Below are 16621 nucleotides of genomic sequence, written 5' to 3'. Positions count from 1 at the left end.
TTCATTAGGAAGCCCTCAGGGTCCCCTGCAATCATGCTAAAAAATACCTGAGCTACTCTATCAGAGTTCCTGAGCAAGGAAACACCAAACTGCCCTTCCTTTTGACTTCTAGTCCAACCTTAGCGCTGCGAAAGGAGGCCATAGGCAACATGGTTTACAGCCTCTGGTTGCATCTGGAGCTACTGCTTGTACCAAAGGAAAAGAATGGAATCAAAAATTCCCTGCCATGCATTTTGAGACGATTGTCAGAAGTCATGGAGGGAATAAAGAAAATATTTGCTGGTCCTCCCAGTACACTTTAGTTTGCTCTGCTCTCTAAAATTTCAATGGTCTCATCTGAAGAGCTATTTTGTAATATCACAGTAATAAGTGATTTTTGTTTTTAAAAAGTTATTTTTGGTTTAAAGAGATGGACATTCTCCACTTGGAGCAGGAAATGATATTTATAACAATATAGATTTCTCATGTAGGTCAATGCCGCCTCTCATCAGAGCATGCCCCAAGGTAGTGCATGGGTCCGCGGGACTCAGCAAGCAGGACAGGAAAGCCGGACCTCCAACCATGTCGGCAACAGGAAGGACAACGTGGGTGGAAAAACAAAGATTCTCTCAAACTTGAGTGACACTCCATGTTGCACAAAGCTCAAAGATTTTCTCTAAATTATACTCCCACACAACGCCAGGATTTCAGCCTACTCTATTTTCCTCTAAACAATCTTTGTCATAAAACAAACCACTTAAAACATTCCAATAATCAGAATCAACTCAGAGAGGTATTACGCCTTTCTTGATAAATGCAGTATTTATGCAGTATTTTAATTTTTAACACATCCTTTAACTTTTGCTTTCCTTTAAATGAAAATTGTTCCAATTTCACTAGCTGCAAATACAACTCAAACAACCTGTGCTCCTGCAACAGTGCAAAGAAACCAACAATACTGCAGGATGCTGGGCCCTCTCCTCCCTTAGGCTACTGTCTTTTGCGTGGAAGCAAAAGAGTTTTAGCAAACAGAAGACAGTTCATGGGGTCCTTGTCCTGAGCCAGCACAGCACATGGATGCCCATGCAGATACGCGGCAGCCAGCAGGAAGGTGCAGGCGGGGAGGGCAGCACTGCCCACTTCAGGGACAGCCTTGGAGTTGCGGTGAATGACCACGAACCTGCGCCTAGGTACGACTTATGATCACTGTGGGCCCCATCTAAGTGCAGCAGTGGCTGAAAAGAATGGTTGTTCTCAATTTGTTCGTTCTTGACTCGAGCCAGAAGAATAACATAGACCTTTTCTTTGTCCATTAGGAGGCCGATGGACTAGAAATGTGTTTGCTGGGACTGTCAGCACAGGGAAAGGCGTTTGTCAGCCTCCCTCTGCAGCAGGTCCCAAAACACTGGCGAAATTCAAGGAAAACAAGTAGCCCTCCGAGTGGCACATGTACTGGAGGCTGCCCTTTTGGACCACATATGAGGGAATACTCAATTTTTTTTTTGTTTTGTTTTCCTTTACTCCTTGAGGGAAGTCACTACTGCAAAAGAGTACCCAAGCCACTGTCTAATGATGCTGAGCTAAAAATTTCTCCTTGGAGCTTTTCTGTCTGTTCTTAAGTGAGTGGGTTGTAAAGGTTAAGAAAGATTGCTTCTACTGCAAGCTCCAAGACGTAGTATTTAAGCTATAACCAATTCTCCTTCTTCTGTAGTGACTGCCTAACCACTTGTGCAGAAGGCAAGACATATTGCTGGGATAGGAGGTTTTGGGGTAGCATGCTTCTTTCTTTCCTGCTCTCCAAGAAAAAGTAGCTGAAAAGGGGGTCTGCGACACTTTCCAGTTGTCATTTCTTCCCAAAAACATACCACATGCACGTACATACCCTTTTACTATCGAGACAGGAAATTCAGAGACGGATACCTGCCGAAGATGTTAAGTTCCCAGTATGGCATTAAATTCAGACTAGTTTTGAAAATTCTCTCCCTGAGTTGCTCTCCCATAGGTCTGAAGTGAAAACATATTTGGAAGCACAGGAATTCTTTGGCTCCTTAAAATCTTCTTGCCCATCAACCTCATTCTGATCTTCAGCTCCCCAGCGCAAAGAGTTGCAATATGCAAAGTAAAGAAATGGTTGGACGCAGTGCCCCAATGATGCTTCGCAAAACAGTGACAGTGGCTGCAGTAACCATAAGCCAAGCAGCCCCTGGAATTAAAGCCAAATAACCCAAGTACAAAGACTGGCGATTTCCAAATGCTAATGTTGCTCAAGTGCACAAACAGCTGCTATCTCTTCTGATGCAGGGCACGAGGTCTTCTTGTGGGAAACAAACCACAGTGATTTGGCAAACGCCAGAGTGTTGATAAGTGCAAAAGAAAGGACAAAACAAAACAGCACATTTTTGATAGCACCAGTTTTATCAAAAGGCCTGAACCAACTGAATTATTAAGTGTGTGAGGAAACAGGTTCAAAGACCAGCTGCCAGTTCAGGGTAAAAAAGCTAAGTGCAAGGCACAGTTCTTTCACTTACAGAGACGAAGAAGGTCAAAGGAGAACAGTTGTCTCACAAAAGGTTTGCTTTATTCAACAGCAGGAACAAAGCCATGAAGAGATTTCAGCTTGCTCCACAACCTGTAGTGGTGATTCACAAGGACGTAGCCATTTTTACACTTACAACTTTAGAGAACATCTCATATGAGTTCTTCAAAAGAAATGACTACATTTCTTACTTTGGGGTCCGATTTAAATACAGATACGTAGACAGGGAAATTTTTCCAGTTCATACATCCCCAGGAGTTGAATGTGCTTTGCCCAGGCAATTCTAGCAGGCACCAAGTTTTGCCAGACTTCTACAGATTTCAACAAAACTGGACAGTGACCAATTGAAATGACGTGGCTTTCATTAGAAATCCTGATTATCTGTCAAGTCCCAATGGATGTCAGGATTCCTTAACTCTATCCCTTTGCAGGAGCAAGTGGGAAAGCTAGGGTCTATCCAGCCCTCACAAGATGTAAAAACAAAACAAAACAAAAAAAAAACAAAAAAAAAACACGAGCAAGATGAAAACTATGTTAAAAAGTTCTCTTCAAGCCTTTTAAAAATCTCTATGATGGTGGCCAACTCAGATACCTAATTAAGAGCATTTTTTAATATTTCCACTGCCCAAATTCCAAAAAGCAGGGAACATCATAGTGTAAAAACCTTGTTACTGGGGAGAAAATAACTCGAGCAAGCAGAATAACATGTTCTTAGATGTGCAAAACTGAAAAGCTACATTAAAAATAACTTCAGCAACTCCTAGAAACCTGTTGACAAATAATTCTCAGGGTCATCAAAAGAGGCTACAACAGTCTGCCCAAATCCAGATTCTACAATCACTATGAAAGGGTTTTCCAGGTATTTTCTTTGAGGGCCTCAGTGCACAACTCAATGAAGCTACGTTACATTTGGAAGACATCAGTCTTGATTTGGGGGCAGAAAAGGTCACTTATATTTTCCCCTCTCAACAGCTGTAGGCAAAATGCGTATACTAAAGTAAGTGTATATATAATAAAGGAAACTACATGGAGGGGGAAAAAAATCCTTGCATTAGTCAAGCTATTTAACAATGAAAGGACAAAAGAAYGAATAGCGCCCACCAGTTATCATTTCAGCTAAAAAAAAAGGGAGAGCCCTGAAGTGTTTAGATAAGGGGAATTAAGTGCAAGACATCCAGCAGCCAGACGGAGAACAGGATTCAACCATTTAATAACTGGACTATTCAACAGCCTAACAGTACAACAATTTCACGGAAACCAAATGGCCAAGAAACATGAACACAGTTTAGTAAAACAAATCTCACAAGTGTAGAATTTCAGGGGACAGGATGTATTAGGAGCACACTGCAAGTGTTTACTGTTTCACAGGCTGTACGTTTTCAAGCACTCTTTCAAGACATTATTCATGCACATATCTACCTCTACTCAAGCGAACATGCCCAGCTGATTATGTTTATTATATTACATTCATACTTGAGTTTTAGACTAGCAAAATATCTCAAAGTGTGCACAGAAGGATAGGTATAATCTGTTACCACAATGTCATGGTGTTGTAAAAAAATCAGAAGGAAGAAAGGCAGTATTATTAAAACCCAGCACAATTATATATTTACTCTTTCTGAACAATTTCTCAACATGCAGGTCATACTGCCAGTTCTGAAAATGCAACCTGGAAGAAATGATCTTTCAAGTTGCTTTCTCTCAGCCCCCTAAGTTAGCCTCTCTGTAACAGTGATTTGGTTGGATTCCAGTCCTGGTAATCAGAACTGTATCGTGATGGATTCTGTATTTGAACTGCAAACATTTAATCAAATTTAATAAAACTGGACTACATGACATGGCAGTTTTAAATTACAAACTCAAATAAAGCCAGGGTTTTGAACAGTGCCAAAAATCTGAAAAGCTCACTCGCAAGAAAGAACTTTGTTTAGGATGGGCTCCAGCCTTCCCTTCCTCTTGTTTACACCAGCCTGATCAGGATTCTTTCTTCTCCAGGCAACTTAACATTCTTGGCAAAGGGATTTTTACAGGCTATCATTGTGCCAGAAACTGAAGTGCTGTTGTATTGAAAGCAAAATAAAAGAAAACAAAAAAACCTCCCCTGAACCTTGCAACTGCACTTATATGCATTACATACTATTCCCCAAAAGATTAATACTGGTGCACAAAAAGAACAAACATCAGTATTTTGGAAAAAACAAAATCAGTTAAATATGTTATTGTTTTAAAATAACAATGATTTTGGTTACTTCCATTTTTAACGATGCTATTAAATACATTTATCATCCTTAATTCGCTTTGTCTGACAGGGCTCTTATTCAGCCACATTCTTATTCAGAACTCAATTTGGAAAACAGAAAAGGGATGAACACCGCACTGCCAACAGAAGAACTTTGTATGTAACACTGGGATGTTTTCTTGAGAAGGTGGCAAGTCCATGATGAAAATCACCTGCTTATAGCATTGAGAACTAGATCCAGGAAGTGGAAAGACAGTACCTAACCCAGCTGGCAAGTGAAGGAAGGTGCAAGATGCGCTGATGCTTTTCTCCTGCTGAAATCCACTCCTGTAACATCTAGAGCAAGAAGGGAGACATAGCCTCAAACTGCACCTCCCAAGAAAGGTCCTCTAAAGTGATGAGAAAAGGAGTTTCTGGAGCAGTTATGTTGTGGTGATGCTAACACATGCTTACCAGAAATGGATCATCTAGTTTCTAGAAGCATAAGAAAGTGACCTAAAAAATTCTTGGAATCAGGTTGTCCAAAGGTCCTGGACAGCTAAGTAGCAAGGTGATAGGTATGCTGCCAAAGGATACTTCCTCCTGTGGAAATACTGAGGTTTCCTGGAGGAGACTGAAAGCCATGAGCAGAGCAGAAGAAAACTGCAGCGACGGTTGGTAGCAGCCCGGGGACTGAATTTCCTCTTCCAGATAGGTGTGCACATCACACCTTTTTGTGTTTTGACTGGTTTCGAACTGAAAGAAAATCTTCTCTGAGGACAGCCCTCTACTGGTGCTCACCTTCCCTAAGAAAAGCAAAGGCCTGAAATACAGACAGTGTCACTTTGGCTGTCATGGGCACTAATGATGCAGTAGTATCTACTGCAGTTAATGTCTCTCATTATCCAGAACCAGAGATGAGAGGAAGCCATGCCCTTCAGTAAAGCCATTTTTTAACTTTTGGAGTCCTCCAAAAAGATTTTGCCTTCTCATCAGCAGTTAAAATGACCACAAACAGAGGCAGAGGGCATGCAGAGGAAAAGCCCACACCCTAGAAAAGGCTTGCCAACTTTTGATCGACTTCTTGTGTAGCTGAAGCAGAAGCGCCTGGCATCTGCCATTCAGCCACTGAAGTACACAGGCCTGGTGATGGGCAAGACTGCCTAAGGAGCAGCCTGCTGCAAGATGTCCAGAAATTCATCCACGGTTTCTTCCACTTTTTCCTCTTAGAAACCACAGAGGCTGAGCCATCCGTTTGGAAATCCCTCAACTCAATGGCAGCGTTGAGGGGGAAGCTGCCAAAGGCAGGCTTGGGTTGGAAAGCCTCTCCACCTTGGAAGTGCCAGCAGTACAGCCTGAGAGGCATACACAGCCGACTGTGACTTTGGATAGCAGGACAGGTGCTATGTTGTAGAAAGAGAGGTTCCAAAAAAAAGTCTTTTTAATGCACAGAATTGCAAGGTAGGAGGCACAGGGATGGAATGCAGAAGTGCATTTTTTTTTCCCTGTCAGATGCTGAAAGGAGAAAAATCCCCATCTATACAACAACCTATCTATGCAACAAGTTTAAAAAGGTAACTGGAATAGTGTTAAAACATTCACTGCCTGTAAGAGCTGCTCCACTTCTAACTCTTAGGAGAAAAAATGGCATGAGAATATCTGCATCCCTTCTCAAAGGAAATGGAGCAGCAGTCAGCTGTTGGGAACTGGGATAAGGCAAGCCAATTTGAGCAAAGACTTGTAATCCCATAGGGAGATCTGGTTAACATCCCATCACCATTCGTTCTCACAATGATGACGCCCTTTTTGATTACCAGTGTTCCTCCCTCCACCTCTAAAGACCCACAGAGCATACATGAGAAATAACTACGCAGGTGGTAGATGTCAAAACCTACTGGTGGAAGGTATGAAGTTCAGATGTTTTCTCCAGTCACACCCCTGCTTCTTCTCTTACCTCTATTCCATCCTTTCAAAAACGCTTTTTTTTTTTCTATTTTAAAGCAATTTACAACACACAGCTCTGTCTGCACCATCCACTTGAGCAGCATTGTTCCCCAAATTGAGGTGAGCCCATCGAAGCTTAGATTTTTCCCCAAGGGAAGCAGCAGCGGATCACAAGCTAGCAAGGACAGAGGCGGAGGTTGTGTTGGCCGTAGGCACGTGATACAGAGCGAAGGATCACAGCCAACCAAAACAAACCGGTTTACATAATATACAGCTGAGAAATAACTGACCTGCTTAGCCACAGTGCAGGGAAAAACCTAACTGAGAAATAACTGTCTAGGTGTGAACCAAAACCCTTCCAGGAAGCCCCTACGCTTTGACTGGCAGAAACATGATTATTTATTTTAAGTATAAACTTGTATATAAAATGCAAATCCCAGCAGAAGTGAACTTTTGTGGTACTTTTCTCACTCAGCAAAACACAGTGATTGCAGACGTGCAAAGCTTTGTATTAGTTTCAACTCTGCAAGAACAACCAACTCGCAAAATCTGACGCACAACTACGCCATCTTCTACATGCAGCTTTGCAAGTCTGCATGCTCAAAGTAACTCCAGTCCCACTCTAACACTGCTCATTCAGTGCCGGGATGAAGGGGGAAAGTGGGAGCGGGATGGAGTGAGTGCTTGTTAAATAAATCACATGAAATACTGCTCTTTTTGGCAATGTTCTCTCTCTCTCTCTTTTTTTTTTTTTTTTTTTTTAATTAAAAGGACTGAGCGTCACAGCAAAGATAGTGAGGAATACAGAAAATCAAGGTGAGCTTTACCTGTTTTTCTGAGCGGGAAGTCATCTTTGGAATCGTACATGCCCAGGACAGGGTGGTTGTAGGTGCCGGATACTCCGCTTTGGGGTGGGGAACTCTGGTCCAGAGAACTGTGTTGGGTCTTCCTGCGCAGAAAGAAAGAGAAGGAAGAAACTTTACAGAAGTGAAGCACAAAGGGCACCAGCATAGCTTCACCTTCTCCACTATATTACTTATTGCTATTACTTAGCAATACCAAGGAAAATAACTTCGTACTGGTTTTCTCCTTCTAGGCACTCATGCCAAAAAGAAACTAAAGGATCGTTTAAAGTCTGATATACAGGGAGGTAACTAAATATATGCTTAATTTTCAGTATAGGAATAACCCTGCTGAGCAAGGCTCAACTTATTAAGGTATTTAACCATGAGCATAATTTTAACTTGGGTTAGGTTCTGATGAGATAAATCACATCCTCGAAGCTAAGCGTGAGTGCCATTACTTTGCTCAGTCATAGCATGGAAGAATCATTTTCCTTCATTGAATAAAACCCAGACATAGGAGACAGCAAGCCCATGGACGAAGCAAAACTGAAGGATGAGCACATGAGGTGCCCCACTTTTAAACCTGCTAACAGCAGCCGTGCGGCATAAGTGGTCTTCTGCCTTTTGCTTTGCCGTATCCTGACCCAAGTGCTTGGCAGAGGCAGGGCCAAAGTACTCAGCACCTTTCCAGATTCACTTCTTGACACTGGCAATTTATAACTTTGTCCAAGCAAGCTGCTGGAAGTAAATTACACTCTGTTTGCTAAGGATATTAAATAACGAAGGAGTTTTTGAAGCCTCCTACCAGTTTGTTGGCGGTATCTTTCCTACTTAACGGCCTGTGACCAGTTTTGCTATTTTGTTCTCGAGGAACTCGGTGAGCCCCACTCAGTCCAGACCCTTGCAAGTCTCCAGACCTCCCGTGGTAATAGTCATAACTACAAAATAATTTGTTTAGCAATATAGATGACAACCATACAGCTATCAAACAATTTTACGTTTTAAGATAAACAGAACTTAAACCTTGTTTTGCTTTTTTTTAAATATTAAACCATTAGTGACAACATAAAACAAGCACTTTCCCAAATAAAATGAAGATTTCTAATTTTACATGGTTTAATAATCTTGGAAACCTTGGTTGAAATATTCTGCTACAAAAGTTCCTTAAGGAACCAAAAAGAGGCCTTCCACCTTCACAATTACACTCATTTGTTCAATTCCTTGAGCATCACATTTTGAAAGCTCAAATCAGAAGCAGGCTGTTTGATGAGACACGTAGTACCAATTCTACTACAAGTTATATGCTTCAAAAAATAAAGGAATAATGAAATACTGGGAAAATGAATCCACTTTTCTACGTGATTTTGTTAAAAAATTCCTTGAAAAGTTTTTTTTCCAAATATCTACATTACAATTTTCTTACCAACAGTTACTCAACAGTTCTTACCAAACAATATGATTCAGTGTTGGTTTCTAACTCTCTCCCCTTTCATATTCCAAACTTCTCTGTACATACATGCAAAATAATTATTCAGGCTCTTACATAGTGCTACACTAGCATACGCACACATCATGTACTTTTTCATATTCACACCAATAAATGCCCACATGCACGCAGTTTAATCATCACCTGAAATCAAAACAGCACCAAACTGAAAAATATTTGAATCCTGCATGAAAACAGAAGGAGCTTTCTCTACCCAGATCTGCTCCTACCATAAGGAGGCTGCACAGAAAGATGTTTCAAAAACAGGAAGTCTAGATGCTGAAAGCCAAGAGCCCTCAAACCCACCATGTCACACAATGACATTTTTTGCTCTTGCCTATGCAAGCAATAGTTTTTTGTTTTTTTTTTTAATCGTGGCTTAAGCTACACAATCATGTACAGTGAAGTTATTTTCATCACTTTGTTAGGGAATGCGCATGAACTCAAAGGGTCTGTTTAGATGTGCTCTGGGTTTGCTGAATGACAGATATTCAACGCCACAAACATGAATACATTGTATTGCTGGAGGACTGGGATCCAGTGCCTTACACTGCTTTAAGCAAAATGCATTTGTCTGCGTGCCCTTTCAAGAATTTTAAAGGTCTTGAAACAGATAAAATTGCATACTAAATCAAGTGTGCAGGCATTTTTGAAAGCACATACCTTCATGTAACACAGAGCCTGTCCTTTGAACTGTGAGGTCCTTCAAAAACCCATGCACACAGTAAAGCATGTGTGATACTTCAAACATATTTACGTAATGTAAATTGGACATATATTCAAACATATGTATCTGCGCTAGAATGCTTCATGGACAGAGAATGCAGACACCTATGTTCGTTGGAATAAGCTGAAGTGTAACTGTCTCTCTCTAACGTCTTAACACAGAACTACTCAGCTAAACTCCATTTTATGACTGTTACTGCATTGAGTGTCCACTTCTGAAACATATTCCTGAGAATTTCCTATGGAAATAATAGCCCTATTACTAAACCTGAGGTGCCCAAGCTTCCTGTTAAGCCACTTATTTATGTTAAATATCTTCATGAGTAAACCTCCTGGGAGCAGGGCTGTCCAACAGATATAGAATCCATAGGAGCGACAGTCTGAAAACACAATTCAAAAGGACCTCTTCTGTTGCTGCCTAGCATTAACCTAATCTGAAAATTACAGTCCACAAAGCCATTTTAAACAACTACATAGAGACTGGAACAGTACATAATAAACAGAGCACCACAGAGCTGAAGACTGAGCAAGACCTCTGTAAGGTCCTCCAAGAAATCTCCTCCAAGAAATATTACTGAACGTTAGACATAGAAACAGAAAGCTTCTTTCTGTCGTTTAGTAGATCCTTTGGACTACGACTATATCTGGAAAACCTCTACAATTGGCCCCTTCTCAGTTCGAGGGCTGATCTGCACGCGTGCGTGCAACCATGGCCTTTTACATTTGGGATTAGATTAACCCTCATAGCTTCTTCCACTCCACGGCCCGGCACCACTAAGCCTCACTGCTGAGTGAAGTTCAGACGAAGAACTGGAGGTAAAAGCATCTGCACATCTCCCTGGAAAACTGAAACCAGGCCCAAAAGGAAAGGGGAACGACAGCTATTTCTCATAGAAACGGCACGTTTCACATCAAAACTGTCAATACAAAATTGCTGTGCTGTTCAAGACCCTTAAGAGAGCTGGTTTTGCAAGCAGTGCTTCCAATATTTTTTAAAGGAATTCATAAACCTTAATGAGACCAAAGGAAGTGCTTAAAAGCAGGCATGTCATTGAGGAGACTATTTCAGCATCTGTTACTATTTAATTGGTTTGCCTGCTCACAGTAGGAGCATCAAGGCTATCTTCTGCAAGCGCGGCTTGTGCGCGTTAAATCCAAACACCACCCAATTAAATCATGTCAGAAGCATGTGCGGACATGAATATCTCTATAACTGCATTGGTAACCTATGAGATGCTATACAAATAAATACTAATACGCAATCAGTTTAAAGGTCCTTTAAAAAATAGAATGGAAACTTAAAATCTTCAATCTGTGCTTTAACATGCAAGGGACTGCCTTTAAAAAGTCTCCGCTGGGAGACAAGATACTACAACTATGCAGCTTGCCCTCCATCTGCTTTCCTCAAAGCCTGAGTAGAAAGTGCTCATGTCTGGCTTCAACTTATCACTCAAACATACCCTTAACAAAGATTTGTGAGACCTCTGAGGCTCTTTCTGGCGTTAGAAACCAAAATGCTGATCCTCTCCCCACCGCGAAACTACRATGCGGTGAAGAGCAGGAAGGGGCAAGCCTGTTAAACGCCAGAGAAACGCGATGGCCCCTCGTGCAACAGTGTGCATGTTGTCTCCAGCTGCTGGCATCCCTTTATCAGCAGAGAGGAGGAAAGCGGTCTTCAGATTCATGCATGTTGCAAGAAATCTTAACAACGTATCTGCATTCAGCATTAGCTGCAAACGAGGCAGGGAACATATTGAACCCTTAAGCAGAACTAGACTAAATAATTTCCTGCATCATACCTGGCGCTTAAACATATATGACAGTTAAGACCGCTGCTCTTCAGCTCAGCTCTGAATGTTGTAATCTGTATGAGAAGGCAGTTAATTGAAAACTGCAGAACATAAGGAATTCAAACCACTCCCAAATTTCCTTTTCTCTTTTTTAATAGATGAAATTCATATATAATGACAATTCTATGTCAGGTTTCCCTAGGGCCAAAGGATCAAAGATTTTGGAAGAAAACTTTCACTTATTATTCTTAATTCTATCTATGTGATTTAATGCCACTTTTGCCTTAAAAACTCAGCATTTAACTGACTGGGAAAAATGGAGAACATAATAGCTCACAGAGTCTTCAACTGCTTTTAACAAAATGCACAAATTTCTTGGTGACTCTCAATTAAGAAGAACAGTGGAAAATCAGTTATCTAAAATGATAATTATTTCCTCTTGATTGAAATTCAGTTTCTCCTAGTTCTTCTACTACTGACCTAGGGGGCCTTAAATATTATCTTTGCATAAATTACCAACGCTTCAGTACTTCAACCAGTGCCATAGCCATACAATTCTCAAGTCTCAGAGCAGATAAAGCTATTTTCACAGACATATTAAAATTGCTCAATCTCACCCTTATGAAACAATGCTAGAATTTTTCTGAAAAATACACTTCGACATTTCTGCACTGCCTCATAGCTGGGATATATTTTAAGTATAATTTCAACTTATTTTCTTGAGTTTGGAAACATCTTCTGGCCACGACCTCATCATCCCTGAATACATGTTTATTTCTTAAGACTTAAAATACTGTCAGATAAGCAAACAGAATTTTCACTCCAAAAATTCCTTGGCTTTTCTCATTCAAAATTTCATGAATTTTATGGTCACTAAAGATGACGTTCAGAATGATTTACTTTTTTTTTAAAGTAGACATTTAGACTGTTTTAGCAGTGAATGTTTTCAAATCATCTCAAGTTTTCTGATTTTACTTTACACTATAAAGAAGTGAACTTCTGGAAGTGAATCTGTGCATCTTTAATGCCACCCACAATATCACTTACATTTCCATGTCCCATGTCACTGTGACATCAACTTTTACCATCTCACTCCACATGACATTTGGGTTTTATAGGATACCCATAGTTTTCGGTAGAAAAAGTAGATGATGGGGCAATTGTGATTTAAACTACAGATAGGACACCCTTCCTATTTTCCACAGTTTAAAGAGAGGGGCCAAGTTAAGACTTCCAGCCTTGAGAGCTCAAGATGAGAGGTAAGCATTCAAGACTTTAAAAATGCAATGCTAGATCAACCATCCTGAGTTGCAACTCAGTTAACATAAAAAGCATCTTCCCTGTTTTCATAAAGTTCAAGTTTTCTTACACCTGGTGGGACCAAATTTGGGGTGAAAAATTAGATAACATATAAAGGTTGATCTAGATGGTGGAACATGCTAATTTGAATAATCATGGACTAAAGAAGAGAACAGAGACCTCTGCTCACAGAAATAATGCGACCATCACAGATGATATAAGAATTACTCCTATGGAAACCCACTGAAAAAAGCATTTTGGTTATTTTGTAAAATTAAAGTCAAACCCTAGCTCTATTTTTATACTGCTTCATCCAGTAAAGACATTAGCTCTATTCCCCACATCTCCAGCAATTGTGAAAAAAGGTGGCACCGGCTGAATCATTAAGATAAGCCCAGTACCACTTACCCATACCAGAAGCGAGGATCGCTGGATATACAATGGTTGAGATTCCGGTGTGCCAAAGCTTTCTTTTTATTTAAGACGAATTCTTGCAACTTCATCTTTACTTCTGTGCTTGCCACCGCACCTGAAATGTCAATAATAATAAAAAAGAAAGGTTACTTAACCAATGCACTTTGGATGAAAGCAGAAATGAATAAAAATTCACAAGCTTTAAGAATTAAAATTTCCAATAAACACTCAGAATTAAATCTTTCATTCTTAAACCAATAGAGAACGTTTCTTTCAAAGGGAAAAGACCAAAGTGCCTCCGTTAAGGAGCTCTCCTTTTCTTTTCCTTTGGCTTTGCATATAATCACAACCTATGTTTAAAAATGGAGATTTAATTAGAGATTTATCATTTTACTATAAAAGATTTCTCAAGAGGATTTTTACACTTGCATAAAAGTACACTTAGAATAAAGCACTTGTAGTAGGTATTCCAGCTTTCTTTTAATCAAAGGTATTTAAGAAAAAGGGTCTTGTGTACACTCAACTTTTAAATGTCACATCTGCAAGCAGAAGGGGAATGAGACGAATGTCTCATATGTAGATTTTGTCTTGAAAAATCTTGTAAATAAGGACCTCTTTGTTCAAAAGTATCTGTGTACAATAAGACCTACATAATATTCCAATTCATTTACAAGTGTGCAATCTATTTCTTCAAATAGAAAATCTAACAGTAAAAAAAAGTCAGTAATTTTGAAGTGTAGAGTTAAAATGTCAACTGTGTAATTTCTAATCATTATTTGCTCCACAATAGAGACCAGTCTGTTTTACTGTGATGATGGATTAAAATTATCATTCAGTTGACAGAACAGATTCGCAGGCAGAGCTTCTGACGGAGCAATGCATAGAAAGTTTGGCAGGCAGCACATGTGGAAAACGATGGTTCATCTATACCACAGCGTAAACCAAAAAATTCCAAAGGAAAATATCTGGGCTACAAAAAAATCAAAAGGCCAGCAAAACGGTCTGCTCTACTGAGAGTAAAAACTCCAAATATGACAGGGTGACCTTTTCTCTCCTGCATTCTGCTCAACTTGGATCTCCACAAAAGAAGAAAACTGCAATATTTCCACAAAGCACTGCCTGAAGATTTAATATTGCTCAACCATTTAGACACGGTTGAAAAGCTTGAAAATTTGCTCTTTTGGAGCACTATCTCACTAGTTCTACAAAATGTAGTTTTGGAAAGTGCTCCAGCAGGAAGTTCAACAGAGGAGCTGTATATGAATTCATAGCAAAGCACATGACTAGACCAGAATGGGTGATAAGTCCAGGAATCCACAAATAAAGGCCTTATATCTCTCCAAAAAGTCTAATCTCTAAATTATTCACATCTTTAAAATAACCAAACGTGCCTGTGTTGTATGGGCTTTGAATAAATCTGACACTACTTAGGAGGCTTCAAGCCAAATGTTTTTAGATCCTGAGGTTTGCAAAAGCTCCACTGGCACCTCTTCTTTTTAATTAGAAGTTGAAAGGCCCCACGTATGCAAAACAAGATAAAAACTGCGCTGTGCCGTAGCCATAGACAAAGTTGCCATGTGAGATGTTCTGACCCATATTTAGCCCTTAACCCTTCAGTTGAAAGATCAAAGGAAAAAAAAAAGTCTAATTCACTTTTTACATGCTATACTGAATTATTTTAAACCAAGTCCTACATATAGGCAGAAGCACTACATAGCTTCCAGTATGGATGTTACGGAAGAAGCCCAAGGCAAAAAGGTCCAACCCGTTGTGCACATGACAGCATCTCGTGAAGGTGTATCAGCAGAGTGCAACCACAGAAGTCAGACCTCAAAAATCTATAAGTACAGGTGTAAGGCCACAGGTGGGAAGCAAGACATTCAACCCTAAAGAATTGAAAGACATGGCAGAGTAAAAGGAGGGACAAGAGCGAAGGAGCTGGAGAGCAAGAGCTCAGTATAACAGCTTGGGCTGTGGCAGGAGGAAAATGTGCATGGAGAGGGAAAAAACAAACTGCAGAGTATGAATATGGCACATTCATTTTGGAGGGACTGAGTGCCTAAGAGGAGCAGGGAGCAAAAAACATATCAGCTGTGAAAGAGAGCTGCAGCGAGCAAAGTACTACAGAAAGAACAGGCCTAAATCAAGAGACAATAGGCTGAGCCACATTACTATGGCAGAGAGAAAAATAAAATATATATTGTCCCAAGATCATATTGGAACTGAATATAGGATAAGGTAAAGGTAGGGGGAAGAGGACGAGAATAAAAGAAGAAGCAGCACCAAACTCCTGCGCAAAGAAGAGGCTGCACAATGCAAGTACAGAGGAACAGAATAAATGGAAATTAATGGGCGAAAGCATTTAACGATAGTGTGGGCTACCCATAACCAGCCAGCTTGCAGGAGAAAGTCCACTGTGAGCCACAGTCAAAGGCTGCCTGAGCAACCCGGGATTTAATGCCCAGCAGGACTGAGACAGAGACAGATGATGCATGTCTGGAAAGCCATGCACAGAACTTGTTTGAGGCTCAATGGTAACAGTGGAAAGACAGGAAGACCAGCTATTGCTTATTATCCTGTACGGCACGAGGAAAGAACATCTGCTTGACAGACCTTTTCCTTCCTCTTTTGGAAGCCATGCTTTTGATCAGAAGCATTACAATGGCAGATTTCGGTTCACAAGGGACAGGTTAAGACTCCTCAGATGAGAAATCAAGGAGCTGATATTATGTTAATGTAAATCTATTTGTGATTTACCTTCTAAAAGGTACGAAACAATAAATTTTGGCTTCCAATGATGGGGCAAGGAGGGAGAATAAACTATATTTTTTATCTATTACATGCTCTTCATATTTCAGATTAGGACAATTTTAGCTGTGTTACATTTAACAAAATTTTCTGATGCAAGAAAAATAACTTAAGTATTCTTGAGAGCTTAGCTGCTCTAGTGATTATACACCATAGCACTTCTTAAATAAAAGTATTTTAAAAATAAAACTGTAGCCATGGGAACAGGCTCTTCAACTTAACATCCCCAAGTTCTATTCTATTCTCTACCCCTATATTTTTTTTCCAAAAGGTGCTTCAGATTCTTTTGTTATTTTAAGAGATTCGGGCATTTTTGTTATTTGTAAATTATTTTAATGAGAACAAACAGAGACGAATTTTGCAGAGACAACCAACAAAACATTGATACAATATCAACAGTTGATGAGAACAACAGGGTGAAGTGGAAATACTTAACAGCTTTCATCCAGTTCAAACCGGCTGCCTTTACTTAGGAAAATAATACAATGTACCCAAAGGATAAAGGAAAGCATCTCACATGGCAGCCAGTTGGACATCACAGTAGCCAACCTGTATTAGCATCACCTTTACTCACTC

General features: G+C 40.1%; 1 protein-coding gene across 6 annotated transcripts in view; it reads right to left on the bottom strand.

Moving 5' to 3' along the window:
• Positions 1–16621, bottom strand: part of HDAC4 (histone deacetylase 4) — a 134502-nt gene that overhangs the window by 90649 nt on the left and 27232 nt on the right. For 5 of the 6 annotated variants that reach the window (XM_026075615.1, XM_026075613.1, XM_026075611.1 and 2 more), the window contains exons 4-5: positions 13232–13352; positions 7505–7626 (exon numbers count right to left, since the gene is read on the bottom strand). In XM_026075615.1, the coding sequence (XP_025931400.1) occupies positions 7505–7626; positions 13232–13352 (243 nt within the window). The remainder of the gene's footprint in view (positions 1–7504; positions 7627–13231; positions 13353–16621) is intronic. The other variant, XM_026075612.1, reaches the window with a different exon arrangement.

The sequence above is a fragment of the Apteryx rowi genome, unplaced genomic scaffold (assembly GCF_003343035.1).
Source record: "Apteryx rowi isolate R43461 unplaced genomic scaffold, aptRow1 scaffold_407, whole genome shotgun sequence".
Lineage (NCBI taxonomy): Eukaryota > Metazoa > Chordata > Aves > Apterygiformes > Apterygidae > Apteryx > Apteryx rowi.
The sequence above is the reverse complement of the archived record's forward strand: the minus strand, read 5'-3'. Positions and strand labels throughout refer to the sequence as shown.